This window comes from Centrocercus urophasianus, unplaced genomic scaffold, assembly GCF_019232065.1.
Source record: "Centrocercus urophasianus isolate 14NV4802_14NV808 unplaced genomic scaffold, USGS_Curo_1.0 seq_10, whole genome shotgun sequence".
In the NCBI taxonomy this organism is placed as follows: domain Eukaryota; kingdom Metazoa; phylum Chordata; class Aves; order Galliformes; family Phasianidae; genus Centrocercus; species Centrocercus urophasianus.
Window position 1 is genome coordinate 70,326,943 of NW_024884142.1, and position 25,851 is coordinate 70,352,793.

Below are 25,851 nucleotides of genomic sequence, written 5' to 3' on the forward strand. Positions count from 1 at the left end.
CCCGTCTCGCCTCATAGCCTCGCCATGGCGGCCGGCAGCGAGGAAGCGCCCGAGCGGCTTTACGAGCTGGTGGTGTTCGGGGCCAGCGGCTTCACCGGGCAGTTCGTGGTGGAGGAGGTGGCGCGGACGGCGAGCGGCGGAGAACTGCGCGGCCCCCTGCGCTGGGCCGTGGCCGGGCGCAACCGGAACAAGCTGCAGGAGGTGCTGGAGCGGGCGGCCGAGCGGCTCGGTACGGACTGCGGCCGTGTGGCGCGGGGGAAGCGGGGCGGGGCGGGGGACGGCGGCCGGGCCAGCGAGCGGGGGATGTGACGGCGGTCTTCGTACGCAGGGAAAGCGGCGCTGGGTCCGGAGGTCGGCGTGCTGCTGTGCGATGTGGGCGACCCGGCGTCGCTGGCCGCTATGGCGAAGCAGACCCGGGTAGTGCTCAACTGCGTGGGCCCGGTGAGTGCTGGGATCTGCCGTGCGACGGTGACCCGCCAACCTTTCGGGTGTTGTAATGCATGGAAAGATCTCGCTGAAGAGTTAGGTTTTATTCTTTTCATCGTTGAAAGGCACCGTAAGAAATCACTTATAAGCCAGAGAGGAGTTCTGGTTTATGCTAGGCGTTGTAAGTGGTGTTCGGGTTGGAAGTAATGCTGAGGGATCACAGAACCACAGAATGGCCTGGGTTGAAAAGGACCACGATGATCATCTGGTTTCAACCCCCCTGCTATCTGCAGGGTCATCAAGCAGCAGACCAGACTGCCTGGCTTTGGAAAGAGAAGAAGCACGTAGAGTTGTGGTGTAAGTTCTTGGCCGCTTTAAACTTTGGAGTGACAATGTCACCAACTGGGTCTGAGCAGATTGAAGTATGAAGCCTGCTGGCTGGGTATTGGCCGGCTCTGTGAAAGCTGTTAGCCACAAAGAACGCAGGTAACGTGCAGAAAGCACAAACCAAGGTAGCGTTGCAAGGTGCTTATTTTTTTTAGCTAACTGCAAGGTGCAGTTGGCTCTGGTGATCTTAACTCAGGAGGAATAACTGTTATCAGTGATGCAGTTTGTTCTGCTCTTCTTGTCCCCTTCCCCCCTACCAAGACAAGATTATTACATTTGCCTCACTTAGCAAAATCAACACCTGAGGCTTACTTCTGTTGTAGGTACACATACTTTAGACAAAACAAGTTGGGTGAGTTGTGTGAGCTTTGTTTTGTTACCTGTGGTGTTTTTTTCCCTCCTTTAGTATAGATTTTTCGGAGAGCCTGTAGTGAAAGCTTGTGTGGAAAATGGTGCAAGCTGCATTGACATCAGTGGAGAGCCCCAGGTATGTGAGCTTAGAAAAATGCTACTCTGCGTTAGGGACCTAGTAAAGCATTTGTTTGTTGTGTTTCATGTTTCTGTGTCTGAATATGCGGGCAAATTTTGCCTCCCAATCTGTAGTTTTAAGGCGCATTGATTTTTTTAGGATATGTTTATGTGTATTATTTGTTTAATTGCTGTTAGATAAGAGTTTTCTCAGGACCTTATTCTCAGTAATTCCAAAATGTTTGAATCCTGCTTTAAATCTTACTTACGATTCTCTGCATGAATTTTGGATCAGTCATTTTCTTCTTGCACTGCTGCAACATTTTCATACCATAAAACAGGAGTAACATGCATCTGTTGTAAAGATACTTGTGAGTAAAGTGAAGTCTGTAGGGTGCTGTGATATGAGAGTACAGTGCTGGTGGTTAATACTGGATATTGCCAAATTTGGGGTTCTACGTATTTTTTTTCTGCTTGTGTTTTAGTTTCTGGAAGGAATGTACCTGAAATACAATGAACAAGCTGCAGAGAAGAAAGTGTATATCATTGGAAGCTGTGGCTTTGACTCCATACCAGCTGATATGGGAGTGCTGTACACCAGAGACAAGTTGAAAGGTGACTTATTTAGCGGGACTATAGGCTGAAAAAGACATGCAGGTTATGGTAAAACAGCAGTGCTTCTGGGGAAGTCTTTCAATCTGCCTTTTGCCTACCTTTACCAATTAACCGGTTGCAACCAAATTTGGTAGATAGATAAAAAATAAAATGTAAATCGTATTCCCACTAGAGTCAAGAAAACTAGTGATAAGGGAGAGGAAGAATTCAAGGTCGTGTTGCTCACTGAGAAAACAGGAGCCTCAGCTATCAGGGTTGGGCCGCTCTGCGAGCGTGTGGGCATCCACACATAGACCATCCTCAGCTCTATGCCACTTGTGCAGTGAGAGTGCTGTAAGGACGAGGCAGGAAGGCACAGTGCACGTGGGGAAGGGATTGCAAATCTGTGAGTAATCAGGTTTCCTAAGTTTTGTCTCTCTACTGCCAGCACTGAGTAGTTGTCATATGGACCTACGTAGGTAGCACTGCTAATATCTTTTTGTCAAGAGCACCTGGACTCAGTAAATATGTTTGAGAAAAGGTGTGAGATGATTTAACTCTATGCAAACAGTACTTGATCCTAACCCAAATGAGGATACTTTGTTCATTGGCTCAGACTTTCAGTTGGAAGGGCCAGTAGGAGTGTCCAAATGTTCTACTTTCATTACTATTGCAATTGCTATTACATGCTTTATGCTGGAATGTATCATCAACTTTCAGTTTAATAAAACTAAATCTGTAGAAGGACCTGATTGGGGAAGAGAAGAAGAGGCGTGGAAATGAGTATCTGGAGTCTCACAGTCTTATAATTGGATATGTGAATAAATTTGATGCTTTTTGAATAAAGATGTCTTTTAGCTCATCCTGTTTTGACTTTCTGGTTTTATCACCTGTCTATCCAGTTGCCTGTTAGATTTAAATTATCTCTTTCAATCTCAGAAGGAGGTGAGCAAAGTAGAGCTAAACAAAACGTGGAGTTTTTGTTTTGCTGTTTATCACAACTAAGAAACCCTTGGTTTAGGATATGTTGTGTGATTTTTATTTATTTATTTATTTATTTATTTATTTTCTTTTTTTAAATTTACTTTTTTTGTTTTGTTTTTGTAGTAACATTTACCACACTCCCATCAGTTCGTCTAGGTTTTCACAGCCTACATCATTCTTTATCTCGAAGCTTGGAGGAAAACTAATTCTGCCTTTAAAATATTCTTCTGCTTTTTTCATTTATTATTTACACAAGCTTATTAACTAGACAAAGCAACTAGCATTTAATGACCAACGACAATATTAATTGTCTGAAGTGAAGTGACTGAAGTACTTTATGTATGAAATTTTATACTTGCTAACTGAAATAGCTTTGCATCCTAATCCTAGTTTATTTTACTTTGAGATAACAATGTAACTCTTCAACTTGTGATGTTGCTGGCCTACCATTTAAGGCTACCAGAGTATGCTCTAGGTGTGTGAACAAACCTGACTGTATGTCCCAAGTAATTACCTTTCCTGTTTTCTCCTCTCTTAAAGGTACCTTAACTGCTGTCGAAAGTTTCCTGTCAGTAGAATCTGGACCTGAGGTTAGTTGGTTGATACCCTTGTGGAAACTCAGGGGTATTTGGGGCAACATTGGCATAGCTAATATGAATAGCTGTTGTTGCATTAGTGCACATCAAGGCATGAGCTATGGCAGTTCTCTGTTTACCAGTCTAAGGACTTTATTCTTTAGGAGCTAATAAAAGTACCCAAGGAAGCACCCTTTTGTAACATTTGTTTCAGTGGGCTTGCTGTCTACCTAAAATTTCTTCTACTACGCAGTTTCAAGAAATAATAGGTAGTATTTGTCGTTGATTTATTTGCACAGAGACTTGGGAAGGATTCGTACACAAATAAGCTGTAGTGTTGCCAAAAGGATGGCAAAGTGTTTGGCTGTCTTTTTGTGTTTGGGTTGTTTTCATAGTGCACGTAATCATAATGCACACACGTAATAATTTTCTAATACCACATAATGATTCCAAGGTCATTATTAAAATAATATCTGAAACCTTTACTGAACTAATTACTGTTCCTTGGCCTTTATCAGGGTTCTTGCATACATGATGGGACCTGGAAGTCAGCTGTTTACGGCCTGGCAGATCAAAACAACCTGAAGGCGCTCCGAAAGAAGATCGGATATTCCCCTGTTCCAGTAGTTGGTGCGAAACTTAAAAGAAGGTATAAGAAGCTTACGACATGAAACAACAGTTCCATTACTTATCACATAGATTATTAAGATATTATTAAATGTTAAAAGGTACATCTAGGACTTTTTTAAAATCTGCACACACATACATGTTCGTCTGGTAGAACTGAAGGTACTGAATTCATATTTGATTGTAAAAGAACATGTTAGCATTTTCTGGGTCTCAAAGTTAACTTATTCTGGAAGACTTGTAGAGATGTGGCAACTTTCTTTCATTTCAGAAGTGATCAGCAGAACAGGAAAATTAGATGTGAGAATCTTATTTATTTTGATTATCACATCCATCCTGGCTGTAGTTCAAGGAGTTATGAGTTGAGCCAGGGATAAATCTGATTCACTGATTTGATTTGCTTTCAGCGAAGAGATCATGTTGTAAAAGTGCTTGAGGGAAAGTCAGCAATGGTAGCACTGTATGGTTTGTTTCTTTCTGTTTGGTGAACACCTGAACAGTTTTGGTGAATGTTCTTTCTATTTGCAGAGGACTTGTGTTTTACAGTCCGGAGTTCAAACAATACTCAATTCCATTCATGGGATCTGATGTTTCTGTTGTGAAACGGTCGCAGCGCTATTTGCATTCACAGTTGCAGGAAACACCCGTAAGTGACTGTTATTTTTGCAGTGTGTGCATATTACAATTTTCAGCAAATCCTCCCTCTACGTAATAATGGTACTTTATGGAGATCTGTGTAGCAGAGTTTCTGTAGCTAGATAATATAATAGTGATTTTTTTCCTTCTATAAAGAAGGAGGCTTGTTCTGTTGATGACCTCTCTGTCAAAATGCTTGACATGATGCAGTGTAGGTTCTTCTGGATGCCCTTTCTCATACTATGCAGCATCCTTCTGGATGAGCCTGTTTTTTGCTGTTAATGAAACAGTTCAGAGAATCTTAGAATGGTTTGAGTTGCAAGGCACCTTTAAGGTCATATAGTTCCAGCTCCCCTGCTACAGGCAGGGACACCTCCCTGTAGTCCAGGTTGCTCAGAGCCCCATCCAGCCCCACTTTCTGGATGTGGGCACTCACAGTCTCTCTGGGCATCCTGTTCCAGTGTTTCATCGTTCTCACAGTAAAGAATTTCTTCCTAATATCTAGTCTAAATCTACCCTCTTCCAGTTTAAAACAATTTCCCCTTGTCCTGTCACCACATGCCCTTCTAAAAAATCCCTCCCCACCTTTCCTGGAGACCCCTTCAAATAGTGGAAGGCCGCTATAAGGTCTCCTTAGAGCCATCTCTTCTCCAGGCTGAAGAGCCCTAGCTCTCACAGCCTGTCCTTGTAGGGCAGGTGCTCCAGCCCCTCTGACTGTCTTCATGGCCCTCCTCTGGACCTGCTCCAACAGCTCCACGTCCTTGTGTTGTAAGACTGTCTTCTAAAGTTTCTATGCTGTCTGAGTTCTGGGTATTTGTAGGGAATGGAAGCTTTGGGTCAGAGAAATATTTAAAAGGGCAGTTTCTTGATTTTAGGAAAGGATGAAGGTTTTTGATTCTGTAACTGCAGAGGCTTTTTGTTGTAGCAACAGAGATTTTAAAAATATCATAACTGTAGCCAGGTTGGTATAACATAGTAAATATTGTCATTAGGAAGTTATATCCTTCTTATTTGCACCTGGAGACTTCTTTGATGCTTGGGTTTCTGATGTGCAAGATGTTTAGTTCTTGTTTTCTATGGTTCCTTCAGAGGAGATCAGCACTGACAGTCTATCCAACAGCTGTGCAGAATCACTGAAGAGACACTGCACTCTAAAAATAGGCTTGTAGCTATTAATGAAAAAGTTTTATTGTTACTAATTCAGAATTACAATACAGGGCCTTGAGTTCTCTTAGATGAAAACATGACGGGTTTGACAGGAAGATGTCAGGAAAGCCTGAAAGGAGATCAGGCCTGAAAGGTGGTCAGGCACTGGAATGGCTGCCCAGGGAGGTGGTGGAGTCGCCGTCCCTGGCAGTGTTCAAGAGGTGCCTGGATGAGGAGCTACAAGAGATGGTTTAGTAGCTTGTGGTACTAATAGGAATGGGAGGGTGGTTGGACTGGATGATCTTGCAGGTCGTTTCCAACCTTGTGATTCTGTGAGATACCAGAAGACAACTTTCTTCAAAGTTTTCCACTTTTCTTTACCATAGTCTTTCCAATCTGTAGTTACAGTGTCTTCTCATAAAGAATTATGAAATGAAGATTATTTAGAATTATGACAGTTGTTTAAGGTTCTTTTCAAACAGATGTTGTATAAAAAAAGTTGCACAGTGCATCTTTATAAAGAAATTCATGCAAAAATGCTGATATAAATTCTATCACTGGTGTTTTTCTGTTGTAGGTACAGTACAGTGCTTATGTGACTGTAGGTGGTCTTGGCTCTGTTATGAAGCTGATGTTTGCTGGCATTTTATTTCTTCTTCTTGTGAAATTTAGCTTTGGAAGAAAACTCCTGACAAAAGTAAGCATTCAAAGTGCAAAAGAATTAAAGAATCAAGTGGTGGGAGTCTTTTTGCTCTCTCTAATTTGGTTTGTTTTTTTTTTTTTTAATTGTTTTTCTTTGCCTTCTCATTATGCAGTACCCAGAATTTTTCTCTGCTGGACGCTTCACAAAGAAAGGACCAACCCAGAAACAGGTAACTGGCTGCTTTCCATCCCACCTAATAAGAAATTTGTGGTAATGGTACAGTTGTAAACTGGCATCCACCACATAGTCTCAAAGAAACAAATCATTTCTGAATACACACTGTGCATACCTGTTCAGATAGCTTTGACTATTCAAAAAGTCATGTTGTCTGGCAGTGGGACATCAAAATAGGTAGAGCTCTTGTAAGGAAAAAGTGGATCATATTGCTGGCTCTGATGTATTAATATGAATAGCTCGCAGTATATAGAGTGCAACAAAATCAAGCCTGAAAGCAAGGAGAAAATAAATGGACTTTAGGGCAATAACTGTTCCAATAAAGTGGAAGTGATCAGAATATCCAAATTATGTAAATGCAATGGTGCCTTTTAAATAATAACTCAAAGTAACTGCTCTCAGTGGATTATAGTGCTTTACTACTTCTATTTGCTTGATACAAGTGCAGGAGTGTTTTGGTGACTTGCCACTTGCCTTACTCACTACAGATGGATGGAACCTCCTTCACAATGACATTTTTTGGTGAGGGTTACAGTGAGGGGCAAGATCCGCAGAATGGCAAACCAAATGTAAAGATCTGCACTCAAGTGAAGGGACCAGGTATGTATGTTAGCAGCTAACTGCTTTTGGCTCACATTTCCTCATGTGATAAAGGTGTGTGGTTCCACTACCATCCCTTTGCCCTTGCAAAGTGCTTGCAACATGCACTAAGTCAACAGTATTTACAGAATATGATCTTGGATACCAGCATTCATTTTAACCTGCTTTTTGAAAAAGCTAACTGTGTTTTGTGCTTGACATTCTCTTTTCTTGTGCCTGTCATCATACCAATTCTCATTTTTGCCAGAGTAGAATAGGAAAGGGAGAGTGACTTAAGGGTGGTTCGTAGAACCTGGGTTACTAGACATTTTTACTAGACATTAGACTTTCCAGTCCCTTGTGAGTGAACCTAAAATCCGTATGTTATATGGTGTTATTTTTAGCTGTACATATTAGTGTTCAGGCCATTCCTGAAATGAAGTTTTGGAGGCAGCAACAACGTACATTTAGAAGGGAGTTAGCTAACCACTATTACTTTAAACAACAAAATATGTAGCTGACTGCAAATAGTGTTACATCAAAAGGTCTGAATTTAAGCACAGAATGGGTTGGCTCGTGCTAAAATGTAGAGCTCTCTGGCACTCCAGAGGTGATACTCAAGGTTCTCATGTGATCCCAGGCCTGTAGCTGAAGCTGGTACTTGTCCACATTAGTTCTACAGGACTCTCAAAGCTACTCTGAATGATTACCAGGTAACAAACTTGTTCTTAAACAGAGATATCAGTTTAGATTGGCAGAGATTATCTTTAGCATTCCATATATAAGAGCGAGATTAGAAATGTGAATCAGTGTTTCAACGCGCTGGTTTTTTTTTTTATTAGAGCCTGGCTATGTTGCTACACCAATTGCAATGGTTCAAGCAGCTGTTGCTCTTCTGGAAGATTCGGCTCATCTGCCTAAAGAGTGAGTACTTTGCAGAACAGCTTGATTTCCCTTACAGCTCCTCTCTTTGATAGAACAGATTCTCTATTACTCTGTGGATTGCTTTGTCACCTCACCCAAAGGGCAGTGGTATTAAACACGATCCTTGCTAGACAGTGGAGATGGTTCTTTTGCATTTCAATTTGAAAAGATGTTGTAGTTTTAGTAACATTTTTGCCACACCATTGAACCAGACTCTCTCTTTTCAGTCAAGGAATAATTTCTGTGAGTTTGGTGGATGCATAAATGAACCTCTAAATATAACAAGCTTGCCCGATTCCTCCTGTACTCCCTCCTGGACAAAATGGCTTTTCCCTTCCTAGATAGGGAAGCACATTTCAAATAAAGGTGTTGCTGAGCCACTTCACCACTAATGGTTTTTCTCTTTTGACTGTTGTTAACAGGGGTGGTGTGTATTCTCCAGGAGCTGCCTTCTCTAAAACAAAACTGATTGATCGCCTCAGCAAACGTGGTGTTGAGTTCTCTGTTATTAGCCAGCCAGAAGTCTGACATCAAAAAAGCCGTGTGACCTAACATCTTACCTGCACCTCATTCCAATAAAGCTCATTGGGCTGTAAAAGCCTCCTCATAAAATAGTTGCATTGTGCTGTTGTTTACAGCAGAAACAGGTGAAAATTGAGTTTAAAATTGTGATGTGAGAAAACACAGAAAGGATACTTCTTAATTCACGAACATATAAAATCAGTGATTTATTAGGTACTAGAACTTTGTTTAATGTCTTTCACCTTAAGTTGCAGAACAGCAGCCTCAGTTACTGCTTAATTCATTCTGCTTCACAATTAACCACAGTCTTCTCGCCCCAACTATTTAAAGCAGGCAGGCCCTGGCTGTCAAGTGCCTTAGCAGAGGAAACTGCTAGTTAATCCTCATGTCTGCTTGGGATAGGCACTATTAGTTTGTGGTGTTACTACTTTGAAAGCCTTACTACCCATAGTCAAATAAAAGTAGTTTTTCTCCTCAGGTTTGAGGAACAGAATTGTCTTTTTGCTGTATTATTCTAGAGATCTGTACTGCTGTCTTAAGGTTTGTTGACTTTTCAGCCTTACTAGCTTGCTGTACTAGAAAACAGAAAGCACAAAGTTTGTCAGTATAGTGAGCTGAAGACCAATTGCAATTTCAACTGACAAGTCATTCTGGAAGAACGTGTGCAGTATGCAAGACAGTATCAAGAAAGATGTATTTACAGTATGACTATTTCTACTACTGGCCTTGTCAGTATAGTAACTGAGAAATTAAATTACTTACTCAAATTACTTAAATTGCTGGAACAACTTTCCACATTTGTTTGTAATTACTAAATTACCATTCATGAGTCTACATCTGATTCTTTGTGGTTGAATAATAATACATCTAGCATTTTTTTTTCTAGTCTATGTACATTTAATAATATATAACAGCATTTTTTTCCCCAGTGATACAACATGTTGAGATCAGAGCACTGTTGCAGATGAAGTATTTCAGAAATCTTACAAGTTTTAGTCTTAGGCTGAAACAGATTTGTAACGAGTGACATCATAAGCAAACAAGCTGCCTTGACTGTGCTGTACATAGAATGCTTGAGACAGAACTTAAAGACAAACTGAAAACTCACGTGCACTTCATTGTATTCCTAGAAAGGGATCCTCAAGGTTTGCTGTATGCTGTGTATTCTCGCTTCTTCTTAACTATAAGAGCAACATCGCTTTTCAGCTTATAAACTGCAGACTCAAGTTGTTGGCCAAAATCACTTATCATTTGTGACTGTGTCTCTGTAAAAAGACGTAGTACCTGCAAATTCTCTTCCTGCTAAAACATAATAAAAGAAATTAGTTGGCTCAACTCTCATGTCATTTTTTCACTTATACACCAAAGGCTACCCGAAGGTCTCATGGGTTAACTTATGGTAACTGAGTAAAAGGGAGACAAATGGTAGGACAAACTACTACAGGTTCAAAAACTAAAATTAGGATCATAATTACATGTTATTTTGCCAAGAATAGCATATACCACAGCTGAAAGGATGTGCTTGGGAGTACAGCTTTGCTCTTTATCCAGGCCAGATGAATTACACCTCTCAGTCTCCTGGCAGCAACATCTAAAGGAGTAAAGTTGGACACCAGCCACCTAGATCTGAAGGGCTATGTATTAGCTTCATAGCTAACTTTAACCTAGTGGTTATATATTTTTAATGTAGGCACAGAAGAGCTCCTGTGACTCGACAACATGTATTGTCCTTGAGATGTCCATCAAGCAGCCTTGCTACAAGACAACCCAAAATTGAGCAGCGGGTTTTAGAAATAAATGGCCTGTAAGCATCTAATATCTTTGTTGATACACAATTTTGTTCTTCAGTTGCAGAAAAAAAATATACCAAGATCTGAAGAAATACATGTCTGCTCTATAATTAAAGTCTCCTAGCGTGAGATCAAAAACTTTGATCAGCATCTCCACAGCTGTTATACTAACAATGCACTATGATTCTGTAAGCTGCAAATTAGGCCACAGTAAGAGGCAATAATGATCAGCTACTAACAAAAGAAACATGTTATGTGTTCTTTAACACTGTCAAGGCCTAAAGTAGTTGTTGGATTAAAGTTCAGATCATGCCACTCCTAACTCAGATGCCAGAACTACTGTGCTTACAATATTACATTGAGCAAAGTAGTAGATATTGGTTTACTGTGCGTTTTATTTCTTTCCCTTCCCCCCGACAATCACATGAACAGCTTTTTCCTCAGGAACGGTTCTAAGCCACTGGTGCTTTCTGCCCTGGGTGATAACAGTTCACAACAGTCTAAAGGCCCAAAAAGTTGTTACAAATGTTTCCTAAAGAAATGTCCTAGCCTGCGTTTATGCATGCAGATTTACAGTACTCAATACAAGCTTGCTCAAATGACTGATGGAAGTTGGGATGGCTCTCCAACTCCGAGCTGTGTTTTAGGCTAAATACTTAATGGGCCAAAGCAAACTCATGTTTAGGTGTTTCTGTGCAGAGAAACCTTAAGTGGTGAAAACCATAAGATAACACACCAGTTTAGGAGATTTTCTTACCCTGCATAACTGAAGGTTATATAGAGAAGGAAAAATCAGAACAATACAGTGTTACTGGCAAGAGATGGGGCTGTTGAGAAGTAACAGGAAGAGTTACAACACTTGCTAAAAGGTCATGCTGAGAAAGCCAATATTACACAATAAATTCCCCTTGCCAGCTTGAGTAAATAATAGCTTCGTTGTCAAGCAATCTGGAAGATTTGCTGAATAGCGAGCCAACCATGGTCGAGGAGCCAATCTGCATCATTCTGAAGCAACTTTATGAACAAGATGATGACAGCATAACAGCCCTAAAGCACTGAGTAGATACACAACACGCTTGGTTACAGCACGGCTTCCCTGGTAGGCAAACAGTTCTGTAGCAACATGCCCATTTGAGTTCGTTCAGCTCTCTTGGTTTTAACGTGCAAGTCAGACTACAGAGTCTGCAGGCCTAGACAGTACCTCTGGTCCTGTTCAAAACACGTGGAAACAATGAGTTTCTCTCCAGAGTAGGAAGCCTACTTTAGCACTACCTCAACAATCCTGCGACTCTGTGATACCTTCATTTTCAAATTCCTGAAGTTTTTAAGACAAAATTCTTTAGAATTGAAGAACAGCTTCAGATGCTTAAACTATTGCAATAAACGGACTTACTGATGGCCTGGAATGCTTCAGCTGAAGGAACTGCTGTCTGACTACACTCATGTTTTGATAGAAGGTCTTAAGGGCCTTGGCAAGTTCTGCATCACAGCTGGTCCGATGGCTGCACATCTCTTCAGCGTCTCTTGATGACTCAGACTGCTTCATCACCTTAATCACCTTGGTAGGTGACTCAGATTTCTTCTCTAAAATAGAAAAGATTACATTTTATTAATAAACTAAAAGTGATAAATCAGTTCTGAATTTATTGCCATTGAAAGTAGCAAGCTAATTTCCTTTGTCAGAGGAAAAGGAATGCCAGTGAGATATCAATTAACTTTCTGTACAGTCTACGTCCTGGAGCAGTGCGGGTAAGGAAGAACTGTAGCAAAAGCATGCAATACTGAGACAGTTTGTGATGGGCACTGACTTTCATGATGTCCCACGTCCCATTTCTTCAGTTTGTCTTTAAGAAGAGCATTTTCTTCTCTTAAAGCTCTGTTGAGCTCCCTCAGCAGCTCTGTCTCTTGTTCCATCTGCAGCAGTTTCCGGTAGAGTTCAGGCACTTCCATAGCTGCATCCTGTGGTGGTGTTTTTTTGTTTAGAAAACTGCAATTCAATTAATTATCACCAAATCTTCATTCATTCTGTCTATCTAAAGTACTTGTATGTAGATAAGTGGATGTTCCAATGGGCAATGGAATGTTCTTCAGGATATTGAACTTTGAAAACAAATTTTTCAGTGGCTTCAGATGGATATTTTTTCCTTCGTTATAGTTTTATTAATCCTTCAAATAAATATTCATTTATTATTTCTCCAACTGAAAAGTCAATGTTTGATGTCCCGTTGTCATAGAATTTCACTAGCAAAAAAGCAGCAAAAGAATTTCTACAACTACTAGGGTAACTTAGCTTTATCATCTCTTTCTGAATGCCTGTATGTATTTACATATATAAATACATACATCTGTATTTATACACAGAGAAATACAAATACATAAAAAATACATTAAAAATACATAACGATGCACTGTGGTGCTCCAGCAAATGTGTACTGAGCAGCTCAGCTGTGTAGTAACTGTCAGCCCCCTGCCAGGCTCTGTCAGCCCAAACAGTGCTCTAGAGTGGTACATTAGGAACACTCAGCATGTATAACAGAACAATGTGCTCTGCTCAATCAGATGCATCCCTGCAGCCCCTGCTTGTTGCATATTCCCATTAAAATCAAGTGGATTTCTCAGAAAGTGGTGTCAGTAAGTACACTTACCAGACCAGCATGGCTTGCAGTCAAATCTTTGGGATTATCAATCACAATGGTGCCCTCAGCTGTGAGCAAAAGGCCATCAAGTGAGGAGTCCATCTCCATGCAACCTTCTGCAGCAGAGTAAAGACAGCGTGCTCAGGGCTCAGCCAGCACATGTTCTCTGCTGCTGGTGCCCTTACTGAACATTGTGTGCAATATTTAAGGTAGAAATAAAAAGTCTCCTCTTAAGCTCTGAATTCATGACAGAGAGCCTTTTCCTTAAAACTTCAACCAAGCTGGAGGTCAGCATCCTCATTTTAAAATGAAATCAGGAAGTCACTAACCATTTTTCATATCCCAAATTAATATTTTACTGAAAAGTGTGAATAACTGAGCTGTTCATCCACCAAACAAACAGTTCTGCATCCATAATTATGGACAGCATGGTCTGATTCTATCTCCAAACCATCACTGAATATGAAATACGTAACGTACAACTTACAAAAGTGAAAATTTTGGAAAGAAATACCTTGGAGGCCCCATAAATCAACAACTAAAGCATTTTTCTGTAAATAATTCAGAAATTCATAGGAAGCTTTTAGAGCTGAGAAATGGACTGTTTCTTCTATCTTCGGATTGACGCTTTCCCAGACAGGCTTTGTGTATAAGCACCGGGGAAGATCATAAACTCTATACCTAAAGACATAAAATGCAAGCATAAAAAAAATTAATTAAAACCCAATTTGGTCTCTGAAAAGGCCAGCTATTCAAACAGACAGAGAAGTTGAGCAGCAACAATTACTGTAGCATTTCAAGGTCAGCTCTTCTTTCCTGCTTAATAAAGTGCCCTGTGCAGTCATTCAGCACCCACAGGACAGGTGGAAATATCACCGTACTTTATTAATGTTCAGTACTTATTGTGTTGACAGGAGCAGCGTGGCACGCTGTCAAAAAAATGCACAAAAGCTTTAAAATATTCATAACTCCTTTGTTTGCCCTGAGACCTCCAGCTTTCTGCCCATTCTATTCAGTAATCCACGGGGCATTTCTCCAGCTCCACCCCAGCCATTTCTCTGTGGATAACAAAGCCATGAAAATCCTTTTCAACACAGAGTTTTTAAAAATGGGACTGATTTCTTTAGGCCAACACGACATACCTTCTGTAGTTTCTTAGATTCAAGGTTAAATTCTTACTGCAGCTCAAAGACTCAAGCTTAACAGATAATAGGTTATATGGGCTCACGACTTCCAAAGGAGCAAGGCTAAATTTGCTGTCAGTTTCACCAAAAGCACAAAGTGGCATTATGCTGATGTGGCAGGGAAGTGGTGCAACACAATACCCGATCTGAATGCCTCTTCCCACAGCACCTCGCAGCCATTTGACTCCAAGGCACTCTGCAATGTGAATCTGGAAATCAACCCTTCCTTCCAGCAGCTCCAGCGGATCAATGACCATCTCGTCCTCCCCGAAAAGTCTGCCAACAGAAAGGAACAGCTCAGTGTAAGTGACCTAGGTCATCGATCAACATCAAACGGGGTGATAACAGAAAGGAAGGGGACGCTGGGGTTAGAAAGGAGAGCTGCTGTTATGTGACATGAACATGTGGATAATTATCCCTTAGCAGCAAACAAAATGCCAGGTTTATGTGACAGCTGGCGTGCTGTGTTGTTGGTTCTTTTTTAATCCCCCTGCAGATCTCCAAGATAGCAATGTAACCTTCATTATCAGATGTTATGATACACAAAACAGCAGTGCTTGAAAGAGAAAACAAAGAAGCCCAGAAGGACAATATGGACACAAGAACCATTCAAAACAGAGGAGGACTAACCCAAATGTATTTTGCCATATAATTATTTCCTCCCTCAAGTGAAGGAGCATCAATGTTGACCGTAATGCACCTGAACTAAAAGCAGCTCAGTGTGATCTGCTAGCTTGCAAATTTCCAGGTGTAAAGGAAGGGCATAAGGACTAGGTGCTGGCATATCAACCTTACTGCAGACATTGCAGAAGGACTATCTGGCTCTGGCCATCCTGTGAGACGCCAGATCCATCTGGGAACAGGGACACAGCTGTCAGGCAGCAGGGCTGAGACTGTCAGAAACTCAATTCCTGGGATCCTCCAGAGCAATTCAGCAAAGACAGAAATTTCTACTGACTGCCCATCATATTATCTAATGAATCTGGAGCTGATCTGCACTCACTTAGACCAGTGAGATCTGTCTCCCTCTTCCATATTGTGCTCATCATTTCCAGCTTTTATTCCCAGTTAAGCATTTCAGCAGGTGGACTTCCCAAGTTCCCTTAACAAGGAACGACCAACAGACTTCAGGACAGAGGCTGCAGATGGTTACCTCCCATCACTGAAGCACGGAAACAGGTTTATCAGAACGACAGCCTCTTCCAGTCCCTCAGAGTTGAGCAGCTCAGCCCGTTCCTCCAGCCTCATGCGGTATGCCAGTGCCTGCAGCCAAACATGTGCAGATCCCACATGGACAGCTTCCACCGGGTCCCAGAAGGGATCACTGTCCTGATTCACAGCTGGGTTCTCCCCTTCCAGAAAGCGCTGGTAAAGCTCCTCCATTAGGAACTTCCTGTTAATGAACTTGGCCTTCGACCATACCCACACCTGTGAATGAAGTGACTCAGTCACGGACACAAACAGCAAGGCACCCCTCCACCTGTTTATGTATGACCAATGTCATACATGACCTATGTATCACCAAGCTACCTCGAAGTCCATATAAACACAGCAGAATGGAGGAGATTTTTGTTACAGACATGTGTACAGAACTTTCACCCACAATAAAAAAGTGTGGGGCTTAAGATTGCTCCAAGGAGAGATCATAGATTGTGTAGAATGGAGATTTCAGAGATTTATTAGAATACAACTACCTTTCATTTTCCTTTCAGCCCAACCAGTATTGCTCATTAATTTGTTTCTTCTGCATTAAGATAATTTTCACTTGGTCTTATTTTCCTTTGCTTCCAGCTTAAATATTATTTGCTCTTACAACTACTACTGAAAATCTAAATAAATCACTCTGCGTGGATTTAGGCTCCTCCTGGTTCCATCACTATGTTTTTAAAGAACACAATAAGAGCATGGCCTCTATGACCTAAGCTTGGTAGAGGCTAATTTTATGCAAGAACAACTGGAAATGCTTTCACGAGAAAGCAACAGCATTACACATTGCAGCTTTGATGGTTTGAAAGATTAATGGACATTGATGATGGCAAAATGAGGATAAGTTACATTATCAAATATTCCTGTAAGCTGGCAATTCACGAATTAGAATGTGTAATCAATTATGAGTGTGCTATTAAATATGTGAAGTGAAAATATAAAATTGCTTTTATTTGTCCATCAGTGGAGAAAAACCTCTTGTTTTAGAACAGACTAATAAAGCTCCCTCCTCCCATATTTAAAAGGTAAAGCATGGTTGGTAAGCAGCCAACGATCAGCTGCAGTTGAGCAGCAGAGCTGAAGGGGTTTCAATGACAAGGGTGCGACCTGGTGCTCACCAGTGGCCACAGAGACCCAAGATAAGTGAGATCTTGGCAGTGAGTGCCTTCACTGTGAGGTTCTCCAACAGGTTCTCCCTGCCCTGGTCCGTGTCAAATGTGCCTGTTTCGCTCCAACAGGAGCACCCCCTGTTGAGAAGTTCGGCAACAGAGAGTTTGAAGGTGGCCAAGCGTACACAGAAATGCCAGAGCAGGTCAGCCATTTAGGAGCAGAATTAATACACCTCAGGTATCTCCTGTACATAATACAAGCTACCCAGGAGAATAGCTGTCCCATGAGCAAGCAGTACATCAGTTCCTTCTGAGAAGGAAATAGATCCAGCAATGGCTTGGGAAGAGAGTAATTCAAGCATGGTGGTACAGAAAATGGGCATCAAAGAGTGGGAGAGTAGAAGAGCAAAGCTCCATTAGGGCACAGCACAGTACTGCAAGGATTCCACAAGAATGAGCATGCAGCACACATAATCTTTATCTTCTCTTTAAGCCTTTTCTTAGCACATCAGGCTGACTTGTTCTGCCTTCTTACCTGCTGTGTAGTTTCATGTGTCACTTTCACTGTTATTTCCTTTTGTAGGTCATGGCCTCTGGAGTCTGATAAGGCCAGATTTTTCACCTTCAATTCAAATTTGAGGTCCTATTAATTAAAAAAAATTTACTCAGCACATTCATACCCAAGACACCTTCAGTTATGCAAGTTAGCAATATTTTCATTTAAAAGCAATACCAGAGATTTACATGATCCTACTTAAAGAAGAAATTCTCACCACAGAATTTCTGCAGTGCTTGGATTTGACATCCCTGCTATTTCAAATGTCTGAAATCCATTCGGAATGAGGCTTCCTTTACCTCCCCCACTGACACAGTACTGACAAAGCACTCTGCCATGAGATTGCACAGAGAAAGCAGAATCTTCATCCTAATCAATGTATTTCCATTTTTCTTCAGGAAACTTCTCCAGAAGCTACATAGTTAGTTTAAATGCTCCGAAGTTATTATTGTCCATTTAGATTGTCCTTGGATCTATCTCATTATTCCAAAGTTACGAACAAGCATGAGGAGGAATTCTCCCTTCTTGTTCTCTAAAAAGTACAGAATCCGCCGCTGTTTGCATATTTATACAGCACAGTGGCCCTGAAACACTGCTGGCAGCCTGCACTCCCAGATTCACATTTACCCCATGTCTACTCTCTGCCCATAAGATGGTGAGGGAGATTGGGAAAGCGAAAGAATGGAGCAAGTGGAAGCCCAAAAGCAAAGGGAGATGCTCTTACAATTCTTCCTATTCATGCTCAGTAATGTGCAAAACAAGTATGACCCACAGAAGCCAGGGAGAAGCCCTTCTCACCTTCCTCAGCTCCTGGCTCATCTGGTTCACCTCCTCCACCAGTGGCATCAGCTTGATGTAGTCATGAAATACAGCCAGGACGCTGGGATCTGCTCTGTCCTGCCCACCGCTCACAGTGCCTTCAGGAGGACATGAACAGGAGAGGTGAGCAGGCTGCCAACCCCTGCAGGTAGCTTTAGAGGGGCACTTGTTCTCAGCCAGAAAGCAATGAGAAGCCCCTTGTCAATGCCACTGCCCTTCCCCAAGCTGGACATCCAGCATCCAGCCTGCTCATGTCCCATAGGGAGAGGGGCAGTGCAAGAGCTCACTTCCAGAATCAGACTAAAAAGCTGATCACAGAATCATTAGAGTTGGAAAGACCACTGAGATTATCTAGTCCAACCACCAACCCATCCCTATGATGCCCTCTAACCCATGTCTCGCCGTGCCCCACAGTTCTTGAACACCTCCAGAGATGGTGACTCCATTACCTCCCCTGGTCAGCCTGTTCCAGTGCCTCACCACTCTAAGAAGTTTCTCCTAATATCCAACCTGAACTGGAACAACTTCAGGCCTCTTGTCCATCATTTTATCAAGGAGAAGAGGCTGACCCCCAGCTCACTGCAACCCCCCTTCAGGCATTTGAGGAGAGCAATAAAGTCTCCTCTGAGCTTCCTCTTCTCCAGACTGAACATGCCCAGTTTCCTCAGCTGTTCCCCAAAAGCCCTGTGCTCCAAACCCTCTGCAGCTTCACTGCTCTGGGCACACTCCAGGGATCCTATTAGAAAGTGGGCTTCAGGCAGAGGATTTTGCTGTAGGTATATTTGGAGAACTGGCTCAGACCAGACTGAACACCTACAGCTTTGATGACACAGATGAACATGAGGCACAAGATTCCCTCAGAACAGCCAGTTTCACCCAGGTGCTCAGATAAGCATTCACTGCACCCCTCACTGTGCAAGTGAGCGCAATGCCATGGAGCATCAGGCATCTTAACTAAGTCCCCTGTGTGCCCTCAGCTCTCCCAGAGCCACTCATCACAGGCACTGGGTTGCATCTCAGACAAATATCTGGAGGCAGCAGCATGATTATGCCGACTGCTCTCTGGTGCTGAACAACTACTGCATGCTTCTATGGGGATGGAGTAACTAAGAGAGAAATCTGAGAGCCACTTAATAACTCAAAATGGTCGGGCAGATTATCACACAATTACAAACAACACGCAGCCCCAGTTTCTTTAAGAATGATAAGTACCTGAATGTGGAATATCTACAGTAAAAACTCTCTTGATGTTAGGATTGTCTATTTCATATTTACAAATCAAACATTTTACTGGACTAAAAATATTAAAATGGCTTGCAGGAAAGTCTCATTCTGAGACAAAGGGCAAATGCACACATTACTATTTAGGAACACAACAGTATAAACAAGTAACAGCTACTAGACAAGCCTTCATGAAACAACATTCAAACCTGTAAAATAAACTTAAACAAAATACACTTCTCTTTCTATTGTAAGCAGTAGATAGGTATCAAGCAATTAGCATGACTCATATCTGCTTCCATGCAAAGCACTGCACAGTCTCCAGCCCACACAGTGTGTGAGGTGCAGAAGGACAAGGCAGATTTGGAAGATGTTTGCACATGATCCAAGGTGATGAAACGTGAGTCCCCCAGAATAACGTCACCCCATGCACAAGCAGTGATGCTTACCAAGCTTATCCACACCGAAACCTTCCGCTGCTGCCAACTCAGATTGAAAGAAGTCATAGTCATATCTGCTCAGGTCCTCCTCTGTTCTTTGTGCAGGTGGTCCGACATAGAGGTAAGCGCTGTTTGATCCCAAAATAACACGATCCTGAAAGGTTTAGACAAAGGATGCCCCAAAGTCTGGGATACAACATGTCGAGTGTCACCGCATTCAGTGGTCAGTAGTGGATTTCTCCTTCTGTGAAAGAAGAACAGACTACACCTTCACCAAAGTACAGTAAGAGTTATTACTTCCACAAAGTCCTCTGGCAAGGACTGACTAACTACGCCTTTGTTTGAAGTGAGCATGGACCCAGCTAAGATTCATTTGATGTCTGTTGATTCAGGTCTGTCGTGTTCACCGTGTAGATATGTGCACGTGATTTTGGGCTAATGATTAAAAACAAGAAATTGCTTAAGACTTCCACAAGAAGGGCACAGAAGTTATCTGCATCTGTACCAAAAAAGTCATTCTGAAGCTGAACAAAGATTCTGATGTCCTTCAGAGCAAGACTGCTTCATTGGACTGATTTTAAATGAATAAGTAAATAGAATTTACCTTCCCTTAGATTCTGCTGGAAGACACAATGCTCATTCTAAACCTTTGGTTTGGATTTGTGTTTTTTCCCTTCAGAGTTTTATATTCAAAGAAGATACTCACCGAGTGCTGCAGTTCTGTTTCCCCTGTGATGGTCACTCCATTCACAACAACCTTGCACTTATCCTGTGGCACCAGGGTAACTCTGCCATCAGCATTTGTAAACGTTGCATGTTTGTCCAAAATGCTGAAAGATGTTAAATTTTCTTGTGATTCACTTCTTGTCTTCAATTTGAGAACCATCATAGAACACTACATCATAATTTCAAAGATGATACATTTGGGCTGCCACTCAAGAGGCAGAGGGGCTTTGTTCTAAGTGCCCATTTGGCTTCACATCTTTGCCATTACAAGAATGGCAGTTCCTAGAAACATAAGCAGCTCATTAGTCACATGCTACAGCCTTTCACTTCCCATAAAAAGTTCAAAATAATCATGTCCCATGTTTATGCAGTTTTTATTGTATTTAAGAAAATGTAATAAAAATAAAAATTAAAGAACTCCAAAAAGCAAGAGGATCACTATAGCAAATTTCTTGTTTTCTATTCATTTGTGTACTTACCCCAAACCTCTTAGGATTATAGCATTTGAGGCTGATTGACCAACATCACAAGTACCTTAAAAAAAAAAAAAAAAAGAGGCATTTTCTAATATAAATTGTATGCAGTTTACACACCAAAGAGTGTTGAAGTTTTTGCATTCCTTTTTACCTTTTCTTCTTTGCATCAATTGAAGAGCTATGCCTTTCACTCTAGTGTTACTACTTGAATATGACAATATAGTCAGTTAATCTCTCTTTAGAGACAAGACTCGATCATGAGAAACAAAAAGGATTCACTCCATTTGGCCTCTGGGTCAATGCATAAAAATAATTACAAATGTATCTGGGAGCCTTCAGTAACTCCTGGGGTACACTACCAGCAAATGATGGAGAAGCACATCCAGACTAAATACTCCATGTGCAACAGAGTACCAGATCCACAAATATCATATCTTATTTCTTTTAACTGTAGCCCTAAGTCAGGGAAAATCCAGCAAATAACAGCCTACACAGGAGTGGATGCTCAGGCAATAAGGAGGAAGGCAGGAGGAACGTGGTTAGTGATGGATCATTGGCTTGCAAAATGAGGGCTCATATTTTCAAATTAACATTCTTAGGGGAAGAAGTGGACAACATCCAACAGACTTGGATATTATGACTTACCTTTCTATTGTAAATGACTTATTTCTCTAGTGCATCATAGCATTTTTTGCAATAGAAACACTTCACACAGTAAAATTCCTCAGCTTGCTCAGATCTCAAAAGGATCACATACTTAATAGTGAAAAAAGTTGCTAAGAACTTAAGAAATAAAGAAAATAATCCTGACTCAAACAGCTGAATTTCCTAGTGTGACTAGTCTGTTATGTCAGAGTGGACGCACAGAAAACACTATTCATATGTTGACTTCAGGACTTTAAAAAACATTTACCATCCTGAATGAAATGCTTGAGAACCCATGAAAGCTGAGGATCTTCATTGATATTCAGGAGATATGGCAACTTCTCCATCATCCACCTCTCCTGTGCAAGAATTGAGAAATATATAATTTCAGTGGGTGAATCTGAAAGCTTGAAATAACAGCTAATGTTACACGTAGAGGTCCAGTTTTGGGTGTTTTGGTTTTTGGTTTTTTTTTTTGTGTGTGGTTTTTTGCTTTTTTTTTTTTTAACAAGAAAAATCACCATACAGCAGCTTACTAGAGAACATTCCTCCCCTCCCCCAAATATAAATGTCAATCATTGAAGAGGATTGCATTCTGATACGTGTTCATAGCCTCCAAGTTTATAATATAACTGGCTTTAAAGGGAAAATCTTCGGTTCTTTTTGTCGAGGACTTTGAAATGACACAAATCAGAGTTAACTTGACATAGCTCAGTGCATTCACAGACACATTTTATTTAAGTAATGATTCCTTAAAACTGCAAACTAAAAGTCAGAAGCTATAATGTACAACTGGTGGTAGAAGCAGACAGACTACTCTGTTATCTTAACTCACGCAAAATTCAATATGGTATCGTGGAGCCACAACCAAGGACTAAATTATCATCAGTTTTCCCAAGCTAAAAAGAAGGTTGTGTTGGGGCATTGCTGGCAGAGAAGTGTATGAACTTATCTGAAGCATGTGGACAAATCTTAAAGATTAAAAGACAGGAAAAAACATCAAACTAAAAAGACTGGAGTTTAAGGCATCTGGAACCATGATGCTGGGACACTGGCCTGCATCATAGCAGAGTACTGCTGCTCCCACTCCCGCCGGGCCTCTTCCAGCTGAGCCTCCCATGTCATCTGTGTGCTCCGTGGCCGCCCCTCACTCTCAGCCAGCAGTTGCAGCTCTGCTGAAGAGAAACAGCTTGAACCTAGGTGTCTCAGGTGAAATCTCATCAAAAGAACTTGCAGATATCAGTCGACTGTGTGTTTCCATCTCTTCTCTTAGCTCTGATGTTTGTCTATTCTCACCTTGCTATAATCTCTAAAGCTGAAATACTTTCCACTCCCACCTGTTGCTGTTGTGTCCTTATTTAGACTTGTTTGAGGCTTTCACCTTGAGCAAACCATCAACACCTGATAAGGGGTCTGACTGTGAGCGATGGCATGTTCCTGCACCAGGGATGCAAATGAAAGCAGGGACTCTTTCTCAAAGGCAGAGCTAACGTTTTTTTAAATTATTTTTTTAAAGCAGCATCTGTTTTGATAATGTCTGGGGGAAAAAAAACAGCCCATATCACAGCTATCAACTGCTGCTTACACACCAAGAGGCAGAAATACAATGGTGCTGTTAGGCTATCTAAACAAAGCAGAGGATGAACTGAGGGTGCAAGAAGAGCGTGCCCTTTGTGGGGCTACCCATCTAGGATAAGGTGTTTGGTAGCTGCCATTCTCCAGTGCTACGTCTCAGGGACACAGAGTCCTAATCAGACAGAGGAGGGCTGCTACCAGCACACATCCTCCTTCAGGGTTAATACAGGCCTCCAACACTTTGTGTCCTCTTCTCTTCCCATATCTCAGCTTGTGATTTTGAACTACTTGGAAAGGTACAGCGGGGTCAGCATTTTATAAATGTTTGGACTGCCTCTGCCCCTCTGATTCATAGAATCATAGAATCAAAGGTTGGAAAGGACCTACAAGACCATCTAAGTCCAAGCATCCTCCCATTACCCTTGCTACCACAAGCCCTATACCATATCTCATAGCTCCTCATACAAACACCAACTGATAAAATGACATCAATTTTTAAGAAATTCACCTGTGGACCTATGTCAGCTTACTTCCCACCGTACTGCTTCCACATCACAAGCTACCAAAAAGGTCTACTAGCGTTTTGGGAACTCAAAATCTACTTGTTACCTGTAGCTGTATTTATGCTGAAATACATACGTGCTTCATCGGATATCGCTCTCCCTGCACTCCCAAGCTCAGCCATTCTGGACAATAGTTTGTTATTTTCAGCTTTCAGCTCTCTTATCAGCTTTTTGGTAGGGCTTGCATTTACCACTGCTTTGTTCCTGATCTTTTTTGCCCTTTTCAATATGAAAACACATAAAAGACAAAACAAAAACAAAACCATGGTCTCAGCAAGGGACAAGATTTTTTGGTAAACATGGCTTTTTTTCTCCCTCTGTTGTTATTCTCCCTGTTCAGAAATATCTCATGCAGCTCTGGAACTTTAGAAGCTAAAAAGAATCTGATGGAAAATTTGCCCCGGGCTGAAAGCATCTGACATGCTCTCTCCTACTGCTACAGCAATCACAGAGCTACCACTCTGGTTTTGCCCCTGCCAGCCCAGTACAATCCTTCCCTTCTCCATCTAACCCTATCATGCACATGAGAAAGCAATTCAGCTGCTTGCAGAACTGAAGTGGCGCTGGGAATAATGAATCTCCCACTCCTGACACCTGCTGGCAGGCAGACTGCTGTGGGAGCAAGATCTCTGAGCTGCAGACAAAGCCCAACTGAAAACATTGCAAGGAGAGATTTCCAGTCCTGAGTCTGAGAAAGGAAAGGAGGAGAACAGGAGCCACCTACTTAAGAAGAGAGACTCAGGGAAACAAACAGTTTCCTTTGTCATACAATTCAGTTCTTTAAAAATGTGTTATTCATGAATAAGAATGAAAAATAATCTCCTAAAATGCTGCTCTAGGTTATTCACAGATTCACTCCTCCAGCATTCTGAGCCGTTGATCAATTAGAATTGGTACCTTCTGTCATTTTGCCCAACCATCTGACTGCAATTTGCACCAAGACCAGAGAGGAAAACATTATAGAAGTGCACCTTTCAGCATATCTTAAGGTTGACAAAGTTTCTTCATAGCAGATGTCTGCTGGACTCAAGGCTGCAATCTGCAAGCATACAAAAGTATTTACTGCCCTTAGATTTTGAATGATGTTTTAGTAATTATAAATAATTCCAAAAATCAGAAAAAGATTCACATGGGAAAACATACAACTAAGTCCTGAAACATAGACGGAGAGTCCTAGAAATCTATCTGAAAATGTACTCTAACATTTTTGCCAGAAATGAGAAGGCAAGATGAGAAAATATAGGTGGTTTTTAAAACAAACAAACAAACAAACAAGTAACTAAGGTGTCAAAATCCTACTGCCTGCAGCTCAACTCAACAATCTCAGAAATACTTTAATAGTTCCTGTACAGGTAACAGTTGTAGAATGTCCTCAAATCTGTTCACATCATCATCACTAAACTAAGAAAGGTAGTATTATAAGGAACTCAGTTAAACTGTTTTACGACTATGAGCATATAAAGCCAACATGTTCACACATGCAAATTTTCTATTCATGTTTTCCTATCATTTCAGGGTACTTTAATATATACATATATATATATATATATATTCCTTCAAAGATGCTGGAGTACACAATTCACTTGAGACAAAGCAAAGATTCTATGGAGATTCATCCTACTTAGGAATGCAACATCTGGTCCACAATACAAACAGTGATCTCAGAAATTGGGAAAAAATATTGAATAGAGTCAGTTTACCATGATTGTCCTGCTGTTCCCCCCAAGAGCAGATTGCAAGAGTTTAGTCAGCACTGAGTCCCTGTATGGGATATGCAGCACTTTCTTTCCTGTTGCTACCTCAGCCAGAGCACTACAAGAAAATAAAGGGTTGAACAAAAAGGGATGAACAACAGAAGTGTACATATAAAGGCAATTTTAGGAAATAAAAGACAGCTAGATCAGATACTGCAGCAGATGCATTATGGAAACTAAAAAAAAAACCAGAACAACTCCCATTCATACATAACTTCAGTAATTTATTGTTCAGAATTTCATACTAAAAGAACTGCTCTGAATGGCTCAGTTCAGAGTTTCAAAAGAACCTGGACATATGGCTCACTGAGCAGTGGTCCTGTCAGGCTGCTTCACCTCTGCCACTGCCTAGAAAACACTCACAGGGCATGAAGCCTGGAAAAACAACAAAGTAAATGGAGAAATA

The 25,851-nt window shown here is 41.3% G+C and overlaps 2 protein-coding genes across 7 annotated transcripts in view; one reads left to right on the forward strand and one right to left on the reverse strand.

The window, feature by feature from the left end:
• SCCPDH (saccharopine dehydrogenase (putative)) lies at nt 1-10,080 on the forward strand. Its single transcript, XM_042823609.1, has 12 exons — nt 1-229; nt 329-441; nt 1,220-1,300; nt 1,767-1,896; nt 3,400-3,449; nt 3,953-4,083; nt 4,590-4,707; nt 6,421-6,540; nt 6,659-6,715; nt 7,209-7,320; nt 8,142-8,223; nt 8,646-10,080. Exons 1-12 carry the CDS (start codon nt 25-27, stop codon nt 8,749-8,751), a joined length of 1,305 nt encoding a protein of 434 aa, XP_042679543.1. The 5' UTR covers nt 1-24; the 3' UTR covers nt 8,752-10,080.
• The window catches only part of LOC122162858 (kinesin-like protein KIF28P), a 25,794-nt gene continuing 6,051 nt past the window's right edge, over nt 6,109-25,851 (reverse strand). Inside the window, exons 7-23 of one of the 6 annotated variants that reach the window (XR_006169709.1) lie at nt 25,392-25,503; nt 24,663-24,730; nt 23,768-23,910; nt 22,610-22,728; nt 21,822-21,912; nt 20,912-20,966; nt 20,413-20,536; nt 19,716-19,860; nt 18,025-18,143; nt 17,206-17,313; nt 15,509-15,783; nt 14,497-14,631; nt 13,686-13,852; nt 13,181-13,287; nt 12,344-12,494; nt 6,836-12,119; nt 6,109-6,254 (exon numbers count right to left, since the gene is read on the reverse strand). Coding sequence is in view for 4 of the 6 variants with exons in the window: in XM_042823567.1 (XP_042679501.1) it covers nt 11,902-12,119; nt 12,344-12,494; nt 13,181-13,287; nt 13,686-13,852; nt 14,497-14,631; nt 15,509-15,783; nt 17,206-17,313; nt 18,025-18,143; nt 19,716-19,860; nt 20,413-20,536; nt 20,912-20,966; nt 21,822-21,912; nt 22,610-22,728; nt 23,768-23,910; nt 24,663-24,730; nt 25,392-25,503 (2,137 nt within the window). In the remaining 2 variants the exon portion in view is untranslated. Of the gene's footprint in view, nt 12,120-12,343; nt 12,495-13,180; nt 13,288-13,685; nt 13,853-14,496; nt 14,632-15,508; nt 15,784-17,205; nt 17,314-18,024; nt 18,144-19,715; nt 19,861-20,412; nt 20,537-20,911; nt 20,967-21,821; nt 21,913-22,609; nt 22,729-23,767; nt 23,911-24,662; nt 24,731-25,391; nt 25,504-25,851 lie in introns of those variants that run through there. The other 5 variants (XR_006169708.1, XM_042823584.1, XM_042823567.1 and 2 more) reach the window with 5 other exon arrangements.

Excerpts from the sequence above, each read along its gene's own strand:
- SCCPDH (XM_042823609.1), top strand. The coding sequence starts at position 25 with ATGGCGGCCGGCAGCGAGGAAGCGCCCGAGCGGCTTTACGAGCTGGTG. Across the intron at positions 442-1,219 it reads TGCTCAACTGCGTGGGCCCG|TATAGATTTTTCGGAGAGCC; the intron begins GTGAGTGCTGGG and ends TCCCTCCTTTAG. Across the intron at positions 6,541-6,658 it reads GAAGAAAACTCCTGACAAAA|TACCCAGAATTTTTCTCTGC; the intron begins GTAAGCATTCAA and ends CTCATTATGCAG.